Source organism: Schistocerca piceifrons, chromosome 8 (assembly GCF_021461385.2).
Source record: "Schistocerca piceifrons isolate TAMUIC-IGC-003096 chromosome 8, iqSchPice1.1, whole genome shotgun sequence".
NCBI lineage: Eukaryota > Metazoa > Arthropoda > Insecta > Orthoptera > Acrididae > Schistocerca > Schistocerca piceifrons.
In genome coordinates, this window is record NC_060145.1 from 407,956,024 (window position 1) to 407,968,077 (window position 12,054).

General features: G+C 45.8%; 1 protein-coding gene across 1 annotated transcript in view; it reads right to left on the reverse strand.

Moving 5' to 3' along the window:
* Positions 1-5,329: 5,329 nt before the first annotated feature.
* Positions 5,330-12,054, reverse strand: part of LOC124712389 (L-dopachrome tautomerase yellow-f2-like) — a 128,182-nt gene continuing 121,457 nt past the window's right edge. The window contains exon 6 of the mRNA XM_047242684.1: positions 5,330-6,777. Coding sequence (XP_047098640.1) covers positions 6,532-6,777 — 246 coding nt within the window. The 3' untranslated portion in view covers positions 5,330-6,531. The remainder of the gene's footprint in view (positions 6,778-12,054) is intronic.

Here is a 12,054-nt window from a genome sequence, read left to right on the forward strand (position 1 = left end):
AACATAGAGAGCTGCAGTAAACCAGCCTTCGGACTGAAGACTAGAACAACAACAACATTTTATTTTGCAGAAGTGCAACGTTTATAAAAACGAACTCTTTTTAAGCGGTAAAATCATTATCTGAACTACGATACATCGAAGAAATGTAAGGGATAGTTCAATGTCATCATATAAAACATATACTTTTTTAAAAAGTCTGTGAACTGTGATAGATAGAAATACATACTTTCTATTAGTAATGAGAACGATTTTATGTATAGCAGTTATCTTTCATGCATTGAGTTTCACCACACATACATATATGTTTATATAATTTTGTAAGCACTTCACACACTTATCACCACAAAAAATGTCCTTATCACCAAACAAATATCCATATCACCACAAAAATGTCTCTGATATCTAGCCTGTGTCAACACAACATCTACATCTACATCTACATCTATACTCCGCGAGCCACCTTACGGTGTGTGGCGGAGGGTACTTATTGTACCACTATCTGATCCCCCCTTCCCTGTTCCATTCACGAATTGTGCGTGGGAAGAACGACTGCTTGTAAGTCTCCGTATTTGCTCTAATTTCTCGGATCTTTTCGTTGTGATCATTACGCGAGATATATGTGGGCGGTAGTAATATGTTGCCCATCTCTTCCCGGAATGTGCTCTCTCGTAATTTCGATAATAAACCTCTCCGTATTGCGTAACGCCTTTCTTGAAGTGTCCGCCACTGGAGCTTGTTCAGCATCTCCGTAACGCTCTCGCGCTGACTAAATGTCCCCATGACGAATCGCGCTGCTTTTCGCTGGATCATGTCTATCTCTTCTATTAATCCAACCTGGTAAGGGTCCCATACTGATGAGCAATACTCAAGAATCGGACGAACAAGCGTTTTGTAAGCTACTTATTTCGTCGATGAGTCACATTTTCTTAGAATTCTTCCTATGAATCTCAACCTGGCGCCTGCTTTTCCCACTATTTGTTTTATGTGATCATTCCACTTCAGATCGCTCCGGATAGTAACTCCTAAGTATTTTACGGTCGTTACCGCTTCCAATGATTTACCACCTATGGCATAATCGTACTGGAATGGATTTCTGCCCCTATGTATGCGCATTATATTACATTTATCTACGTTTAGGGAAAGCTGCCAGCTGTCGCACCATGCATTAATCCTCTGCAGGTCCTCCTGGAGTGCGTACGAGTCTTCTGATGTTGCTACTTTCTTGTAGACAACCGTGTCATCTGCAAATAGCCTCACGGAGCTACCGATGTTGTCAACTAAGTCATTTATGTATATTGTAAACAATAAAGGTCCTATCACGCTTCCCTGCGGTACTCCCGAAATTACCTCTACATCTGCAGATTTTGAACCGTTAAGAATGACATGTTGTGTTCTTTCTTCTAGGAAATCCTGAATCCAATCACAAATCTGGTCCGATATTCCGTAAGCTCGTATTTTTTTCACTAAACGTAAGTGCGGAACCGTATCAAATGCCTTCCTGAAGTCCAGGAATACGGCATCAATCTGCTCGCCAGTGTCTACGGCACTGTGAATTTCTTGGGCAAATAGGGCGAGCTGAGTTTCACATGATCTCTGTTTGCGGAATCCATGTTGGTTATGATGAAGGAGATTTGTATTATCTAAGAACGTCATAATACGAGAACACAAAACATGTTCCATTATTCTACAACAGATTGACGTAAGCGAAATAGGCCTATAATTATTCGCATCTGATTTATGACCCTTCTTGAAAATGGGAACGACCTGCGCTTTCTTCCAGTCGCTAGGTACTTTACGTTCTTCCAGCGATCTACGATAAATTGCTGATAGAAAGGGGGCAAGTTCTTTAGCATAATCACTGTAGAATCTTAAGGGTATCTCGTCTGGTCCGGATGCTTTTCCGCTACTAAGTGATAGCAGTTGTTTTTCAATTCCGATATCGTTTATTTCAATATTTTCCATTTTGGCGTCCGTGCGACGGCTGAAGTCAGGGACCGTGTTACGATTTTCCGCAGTGAAACAGTTTCGGAACACTGAATTCAGTATTTCTGCCTTTCTTCGGTCGTCCTCTGTTTCGGTGCCATCGTGGTCAACGAGTGACTGAATAGGGGATTTAGATCCGCTTACCGATTTTGCATATGACCAAAACTTTTTAGGGTTCTTGTTTAGATTGTTTGCCAATGTTTTATGTTCGAATTCGTTGAATGCTTCTCTCATTGCTCTCTTTACGCTCTTTTTCGCTTCGTTCAGCTTTTCCTTGTCAGCTATGATTCGACTACTCTTAAACCTATGATGAAGCTTTCTTTGTTTCCGTAGTACCTTTCGTACATGATTGTTATACCACGGTGGATCTTTCCCCTCGCTTTGGACCTTAGTCGATACGAACTTATCTAAGGCGTACTGGACGATGTTTCTGAATTTTTTCCATTTTTGTTCCACATCCTCTTCCTCAGAAATGAACGTTTGATGGTGGTCACTCAGATATTCTGCGATTTGTGCCCTATCACTCTTGTTAAGCAAATATATTTTCCTTCCTTTCTTGGCATTTCTTATTACACTTGTAGTCATTGATGCAACCACTGACTTATGATCACTGATACCCTCTTCTACATTCACGGACTCGAAAAGTTCCGGTCTATTTGTTGCTATGAGGTCTAAAACGTTAGCTTCACGAGTTGGTTCTCTATCTGCTCGAAGTAATTCTCGGACAAGGCAGTCAGGATAATGTCACAAGAGCCTCTGTCCCTGGCTCCAGTTCTGATTGTGTGACTATCCCATTCTATACCTGGTAGATTGAAGTCTCCCCCTATTACAATAGTATGATCACGAAACTTCTTCACGACGTTCTGCAGGTTCTCTCTGAGGCGCTCAACTACTACGGTTGCTGATGCAGGTGGTCTATAGAAGCATCCGACTATCATATCTGACCCACCTTTGATACTTAACTTAACCCAGAGTATTTCACATTCGCATTCGCTAATAACTTCACTGGATATTATTGAATTCTTTACTGCTATAAATACTCCTCCACCATTGGCGTTTATCCTATCCTTGCGGTATATATTCCATTCTGTGTCTAGGATTTCGTTACTGTTCACTTCCGGTTTTAACCAACTTTCCGTTCCTAATACTATATGCGCACTATTTCCTTCAATAAGAGATACTAATTCAGGAACCTTGCCCTGGATACTCCTGCAGTTTACCAATATTACGTTAACTTTTCCTGTTTTTGGTCTCTGAGGACGGACGTTCTTTATCAACGATGATAATGTCCTCTCTGGTAAGCCGTCAGGAATTTTATCGTTTCGCCCAAGGGGGGGTCCCTCTAACCTAAAAAACCCCCGTGTGCACGCCACACGTACTCTGCTACCCTAGTAGCTGCTTCCGGTGTGTAGTGCACGCCTGACCTGTCTAGGGGGCCCTACAGTTCTCCACCCAATAACGGAGGTCGATGAATTTGCAACCATTATAGTCGCAGAGTCGTCTGAGCCTCTGGTTTAGACCCTCCACACGGCTCCAAACCAGAGGACCGCGATCGACTCTGGGCACTATGCTGCAGATATTAAGCTCAGCTTGCACTCCGCGTGCGATGCTGGTTGTCTTCACCAAATCAGCCAGCCGCCGGAAGGAACCAAGGATGGCCTCAGAACCCAAGCGGCAGGCGTCATTCGTTCCGACATGTGCTACTATCTGCAGCCGGTCACACCCAGTGCGTTCAATAGCTGCCGGAAGGGCCTCCTCCACATTACGGACGAGACCCCCCGGCAAGCACACCGAGTGCACACTGGCATTCTTCCCCGACCTACCCGCTATTTTCCTGAGGGGCTCCATAACCCGCCTAACGTTGGAGCTCCCTATAACTAATAGGCCCGCCCTCTGTGACTGTCGGGACCTTGCCGGAGAATCGGCCACTGGCCCAACAGGCGAGGCATCCTGTGGTGGCTCGGAAACGATGTCATCACCACTAGGAAGCACCCCGTACCTGTTGGAAAGGGGTAAGGCAGCTGCCACGCGGCCAGATCCCACCTTCGCCTTTCGGCCAGGCACGCGCGAGCCCACCACTGTCCGCCATTCACCCTGGAGTGATGGCTGACCGGTAAGATGCTCACTGCCGGAAGACGCAGCGACATCAGGGGTTCCATGTGATTCCAAGGCCACCGAAGTAGGCATAGGTCTCACCACAGTTGCCCCAACGCCACTACGAGCCGACGCCTGCGCCTCGAGCTCGATAAGCCTAACAGACAAAGCCTCCACCTGCCCCCGAAGAGTGGCCAATTCTCCTTGCGTCCGCTCACAACAACCACAGTCCCTACACATGACTATGTTTACCCTACTCTATACGGTGACAAATTCCCAAGATAATCTTCTGATGAGCTACTCTGATAATCAAGAAACACTCACTGAAATACGAGACGCGAAAACTACGCTAGGTTTTCCCAGAAAAACTATTTAAAAGCTAAGCGCAGCAAATAAGTACAAAAACGCTTTATACAAACAGTACTCGCTGCTGCTGGTGCTCTCGCTCTGGCTGTCACAAGACAACTGCTGATTCAAGTGACTAGTGGCTAACGGCCGCGAAACAAACAAAAGACGGTTTTAGGGCGCTTTCTGTTCTAAACGATCAAGAAAACACTAAGAAATCTAACACGAAAACTACGTAAAGTTTTATCAAGAACTGTTAGTTACTATGCAGAGCAGATAAACACAAATAGAATCCCTTCCTTAGTGGAAGGTCGTAAACAAAATGCAAAATAAACGCTTTATACAAAGAGTACTCGCTGCTGCTGGTGCTCTCGCTCTGGCTGTCACAAGACAACTGCTGATTCAAGTGACTAGTGGCTAACGGCCGCGAAACAAACAAAAGACGGTTTTAGGGCGCTTTCTGTTCTAAACGATCAAGAAAACACTAAGAAATCTAACACGAAAACTACGTAAAGTTTTATCAAGAACTGTTAGTTACTATGCAGAGCAGATAAACACAAATAGAATCCCTTCCTTAGTGGAAGGTCGTAAACAAAATGCAAAATAAACGCTTTATACAAACAGTACTCGCTGCTGCTGGTGCTCTCGCTCTGGCTGTCACAAGACAACAGTTGTATTTCCTCACTGCCGTTCATAGCTAAGTAGCTTTCTGCCAATCTACAATCAGAAGGGCACAACCAAAAACACATGGTTTCAACAGTTACTTACCATTGGAGAGAGTATGAATGGAAAGCATAACACTGTGGATGTCCTATAGAATCTATTTATTTAGCTAATTGGTTTTGGCTTAGGAGGCCACCACAGACTAATACTGTAGAAGAACCAAAATTTTTTCTCTTAATTTCTGTCCAGCAGAAAGAGAAGGATCGATTTAACCTTGTAAACTCTGATCAGGCTAAACACCAGATTTAAGGCACTGTAAGGAGGCTTGATCAGTCGTTCACACGCTTGTCTGCCGTGTGTTTGTAGCATTACATGCTTGTCATTGTGTCTGACTGACAGTCCAGTCCAATGTGTTTATACGCAGTGTGATTGTTATTAACGCTTAAAAACCACAGCAGCGATGTAGATGACGCTAAGACACACGGGGCCACAAACGTCAGGAAACACCCCAAACGTTGATGACAAGTGTTGAACAAGAGATATCACCAGGTGACGTAGTCCACCCCTGTAGCTGAGTGGTTAACGCAACAGAATTTGAATCCTAAGGGCCAGAGTCCCATTCCCGGCTGGGTCGGAGATTTTCGCCTCTCAGTGACTGGGTGTTGCGTTGCCTTCATCATCATCATTTCATCCCCATCGACGTACAAGTCGCCGAAGCGGCGACAAATCGAGACTTGCACCCGGCAAACGGTCTACCCGACGGGAGGCCCTAGTCACACAACATTTAAATTTACCATGTGACGTATGCCGCCGCACGTGCAGCCCTTGGACTTGTCGATCCTTCCTTCATCGGTAGGGGCTGTGCATTTCATCACTCCGTTAGTCTACTCTGCTTTCGTTCTTGCATTATTAGATGATAGGATAGTGCTCGCGGTACAAGACTACGATGAATCGGTTTACATTTACGAAAACAGAGCAGTCTAGCGGAGCGATGTGTAGCACTGCCCCCTGCCAGTGAGAGCAGGATCGATAAGACCAGCTGCTGCGAGGTACGTCACTTGGTGAAGTCACATGTTCAGTATTTGTCGTCCACTTTTGTGGTTTTTCCCGAAATTTGCAGCCCCATGTGCCTGTAATTAAATTAGTTCTCTCAGGACCACATACGTCGCTTTGTGTGTATTTAAATGTTAATAAAAATCACCCTCTAGTATGCACTCTTCGTCACTGGCTCCGACCACGTGTTGCTGGCCACCCTTTGGGGCACAGTTGGAGGGAGCCTATGCTACAGGCTCCATGATGAGTCTGGGAGACACAGCGTTGCCGAACACCTGTTGGAGCTCCCCTGCCGTCGTTACTGGGGTCGCGTCGCCTCCACGACGAGGCTGGCGGACACAGGTGGATGCAGTTGGCGACCACCTGTTGGAGCAGCGTCGTCGCCAGCTGACGTTACTGCGGCCCCGCCGCCTCCATGACGAGGCTGGGAGACACGGGGGACGCGGCTTCCGCCTGGTAGCGCCGCCAGTGTCCGCTGCCCGTGGCGTCACGCGCAGGCTCGCAGGGCGTGTCCCTCACCACATCGTCTACCGCGCCAGTGAAAACGTGGTAGTTGTACTCCGTCGTGTTGATACGGCCCAGCAGCAGCACCGGGTACACATTCGTCAGGAACCACAGCTCGTTTCGAGAAGCATCCACCTTGCAACAGACACATCAAGACATTGTGTAGTTTATACAACGTATTTCAACGGGGTATCCGAAAAGTCTTTCTCTGATTACATAATTTTTCTCTGTTTTAGGTTCGCAGTACGTAAGTAGTGGACGAGGCGCAGTGCCGAAGAAGCCATGTTAACCAATCAGGAGGTCAGTGTGTCCTGTGGTACCATGAGACACGATCACCAACCACAGTGCAGAGGCACTTCTAGACAACATTAGGAAGGAATCCACCTGATGTCAAGAGCATTAAAGCCTTGAATGAGAAGTTCAAGAGCACAGGATCGGTTGCTGACCTTCTGAGGTCTGGTCGACCAAGAACCTCAGCAGACAGGGTGGAAGCTGTAAGGCAGTCTTTTCTGCGAAGTCCGAAGAAATCGGTGCGCAGGGCCTCACGTGAATATCAGATGCCACAAAGGTCTCTCCATGATATTTTACACAAACGTGTATTGTTTCGTGCATACAAAGTGCAAATCGTTCAGGCCTTGTTGCCCAATGACAGTACACGTCGATATGACTTTGCAGTCGAAATGCTATCACGTATTGAGGACGATGATGGTTATCTCAGATGAACTGCGTTTTCCGACGAAGCGACCATTTTTGTCAGTGGAGTAGTGAATCGCCATAATGTGCGCATTTGGGGTTCACAACCCCCTGGCGAGGACGATGATGGTTATCTCAGATGAATTGCGTTTTCCAACGAAGCGACCATTTTTGTCAGTGGAGTAGTGAATCGCCATAATGTGCGCATTTGGGGTTCACAACCCCCTGGCGAGGTCATGGAGTGCACCAGAGGCAATCCAAAAGTGAACGTTTGGTGTGTGCTGTTGCACGATCGAATTATCGGGCCATTGTTCTTCGCTGAGGCTACCATCAAATCTGCAGTGTATCTGGACATGTTTCAACTGTATGCTGTTCCTCAGCTGCTTAAGTATCAACCCGATGTCTTGTTTCAGCAAGACGGTGCATCGCCTCATTGGGGTCTGGACGTCCATGCCTATCCCGATATGGCCTTTCCTGGGCGATGGATTGGTCGTGATGGGCCAACGGTTTGGTCTCCACGCTCTCCTGACATAACCCCATTACACTTCTTTTTATGGGGTTTCGTCAAGGACGAGGTCTACCGAACACGTTTACCAGATCTTGAAACTCTGCGGCAACAGATAACCACAGTCGTTGAATCGATCCCTCCAGTGATGTTGGCTAATGTGTGGACGGAAATTGAATATCGCGTATATGTGCTACGTGCTACCAAGGGTGCTCATGTGGAAGTTTACTGATGTGTGAAAAGAACTTTGATAGTTTGTGAACAATTAGACACCAGTTTCATATTTGTATCTTACTTCTAGCCTGAGTTATCAAGTTATGTGATCAGGGAAAGACTTTTCGGACACCCTGTATTTCACAAATTACGGAGTGTTTGAGGTACGGTGTCTTTCTCTGTAACTTACAAAATAATAAGTAAAATGAATATTTACTCTTCCTGCAGCGTTATGAACGTAGTTTATTTAGTTACTAGCAGAGAAAGCTGTCGTTGTCCAGGTGTTTATTTATAGTTGTGGGTCCTCGCCCGTTCCACACAGCGTCTAGCCATGTGCTTAATGTTTATGGCGTCATATTTCCTGAAATATGCGAGGGTTGTTCGGAAAGTAAGGAACGATCATTCGCGAAATGGAAACCACAGTGAAAATCAAAACTGTTTTCTTTGTAGTTTTAGCTACACCTTCCAGGCACTTCTCTACATAGTCGCCGCTCCGACTTAGACATTTGTCGAAGCGTTATACAAAATTACCAACACCATTGTCATAGAAGGCAGCCGCCTGTGCTTTCCGATGATTCTCTACACTGGTCTATAGCGCGTAGCCTGCTCCCAAGTGTTCTCTTCATATCCAGCGTTTCATGTGAACAGAGATGATACTCAGGACGATCAATTAGGGCTGTGTTGTGAGTGATCGAACACTTTCCACCTAAAACGCTGCAGGAGCGTCTTCACTGCCCCTGCAGGATGCGGCTGAGAATTGCCATGAAGAATGAAGTGCGTGGCAGTTGTGTTAGGTGGGCTGCATTCATTAAGGCGAAGCCTCTCAGCGGGCCCTCCCACTTGGCGAGAGACATTGTTGTTCTAGGCACCTTTACTCGCTCACAGTGCGCTCGCAACTGAAAAGAGCGTCTTGATGCGATCAACGGACATACTAGAGACACTGCCCAAAAGGTCTGTGAAAAGCCTCGTCATATTTTCGCAGGGTTTTTTTTTTCGCGACCAATCGTTCCTCACTTTCCGAATAGCCCTCGTATGTCGTATACTGATATAATTTTGTAGGTACATTGAGCGACAGATGTGGATACTGTCTACGAAATTCGTTGCGAGTAGAGTGGGTAACAAAGAAGTAATAAATTTCAACGCCATGCATGATATGGCAGTTTTTTTACTGAAATTATAACTTCATGCACTAACAGAGGAAAAATAGAGAGCGATAAACTTTTTTTCTTTCATCATTTTGTGGCAGTTGTCAGCGAGTAAAAAGTTTGCAAAGGTTTGAAATTATGTGTAAAGTTTGTAGGAAGTAGCTAAGTCCTGTCACTCACAAGTACTGGGTGAATAAAGTCTGCAAATTCAGGCGCCGTGGCCTACGCTTCTTTTTCCTCCCCACCCCCACGCCTTTGATAGTTGGGTGTTGCATGACAGTAAAGTACATGCGTATGACAATGAATATATGTCCCAAGTTTCGTTGCAATCAGTCCACTGGTTTAGGAGGACATGGGGAAGGTACATACCCAAACACACACACACACACACACACACACACACACACACACACTTTTACTAAATCACACACATCCACTTTTACTATATGTATCAATTTCCAGAGAGTTACAGCAACAAGCTATAATTTTTGAAGTAGAACGTTATTTTTTCTATCGAGTAGCTGACATTTATAAAGCAACTGTGCACAAATCAGTTCTGTCAATTTTAGTCAGGAATCTCGAAATGTTGAAAGTTTTCGGTGTATTCTGTACATAAAGTTGCTGGTATAACGGAAAGATAAGCGTGCTCGATGCAAAGTTTGAAGTCATCTGGGTTGGTTGGCTGGGTGACATAAACAGAAGTATTAACACCGAAGCGCCAAAGAAACTGATATAGGCATGCACATTCAAATACAGATATATGTAAACAGGCAGAATACGGCGCTGTGGTCGGAAGCGTCTATATAAGACAACAAGTGTCTGGAGCAGTTGTCAGATCGGTTACTGCTGCTACAATGGCAGGTTATCAAGATTTAAGTCCGTTCGAAAGTGATGTTATAGTCGGCGCTTGAGCGATGGGACACAGAATCTCCGAGGTAGCGATAAAGTGGAGATTTCCCCATACGACCATTTCACGAGTGTACCACGAATATCAGGAATCCGATAAAACATCAAATCTCCGACATCACTGGGCCTGGAAAAAGATCCTGCAACAATGGTACCAATGACAACTGAAGAGAATCGCTCAAGGTGACAGAAGAACGATCCTTCCGCAAATTGCTGCAGATTTCAATGCTGGGCCATCAACAAGTGTCAGCATGCGAACCATTCAACTAAACATCAACGATATGGGTTTTCGGAGCCGAAGGCCCACTTGTGTACCATTGACTACTGCACGACACAAAGCTTTACGCCTCGCCTGGGCCCGTCAACACCGACATTGGGCTGTTGATGACTGGTCGGACGAGCCTCGTTTCAAATTGCATCGAGGGGATGGATATCTACTGGTATGGAGACAACCTCGTGAATCCACGGACCCTGCATGTCAGCAGGGGGATCCTCAAGCTGGTGGAGACTCTGTCGCTATGGTCGCAGGTTCGAATCCTGCCTCGGGAATGGATGTGTGTGATGTCGTTAGGTTAGTTAGGTTTAAGTAGTTCTAAGTCCTAGGGGACCGATGACCTCAGAAGTTAAGTCGCATAGTGCTCAGAGTCATTTGAACAAGTTTTGGAGTCTCTGTAAAGGTGTGTAAAGGTGTGGGACGTTTTCAATTGGAGTATAAAGGACCCTGACACGTCTGGATACGACTCTGATAGGTGACACGTATGCAAGCATCATGTCTGATCGCCTGCATCCATTCAAGTCCATTGTGCATTCCGGCGGACTTGGGCAATTTAGCAGGACAATGCAACACCCCACAGTCCAGAATTGCTGCAGAGTGGCTCCAGGACCACGATTCTTACTTTAAAAATTTTAACTGGCCACCAAACTCCCAAGACATGAATATTATTGAGAATATCTAGGATGTCTTGCAACATGCTGTTCAGAAGATGTCTCCATCCCCTCGTGCTCTTACGGATATATGGACAGCCCTGCAGGATTCATGGTGTCAATTCCCTCCAGCACTACTGCAGACATTAGTCGAGTCCATGCCACATCGTGTTGCGGCATGTCTGCGTGCTTAAGGGGGCCCTACAAGATATTAGGCAGGTGTACCAGTTTCTTTGGCTCTTCAGAGCAGATATGCCCCCAAAAAGAAATGTACTGGTGTCCGTGCAGGCCATTCCTGATTTTGGCTGGTGTGTTTGTCCAACTACATACAGACAAGCGTCAGTTTGAAATTAAACCTTTTCCCACTATTCCACGTTGTAAGTAGACTGTCGCAGCTCCGCCAGTCTGGAACGCCCCATCTGCCTGAAGCAAAAGTTCCGTAACCCAACATGATCTTCCAATTAGATAGCAACCCTTTTCATGTTCAAAACATAAATCCTGTGTATAAAACTGTACTTATTTCGAAACTAGTAATCGGAGTTTGACAAGTGAAATGTCATTGAGTTCGTCTCTTCTAGAACTACTACACTAGTAGCAGAGATGTGACCGTGGCGATCATGTTCAACGCACCTTTCACACACTGTGCTCGTTGGCTGACAAATGTAGGATTTGCTACACTGGCGAGGTATTCTGTACATTCCAGCCCTCCGGAATCACAGATCGTCCTTCGCCGAACCGAACCGAGGAAAGCACAAGAAATCTTCTGACCACCTAAAAAGATTTTTCTCGGATCGGCAAAGGACAATCTGGGATTGCGGAGGGCTGGAATCTATGGAATACGTCGCCAATGTGACAAAATCTACTTTGGTCAGACATAAAGCACATGCGTCAGAGGTGTGTTCAACATCATCGCCACACTCGCCTTTCGCAGCCCAGTAAGTCAGCCATTCCCGAGCATTGTATCTCCACAGAATATTCCATGGATTATTCTGTCGCGGAAAGTTTGGCCTCGACTAGGTTCTTTTG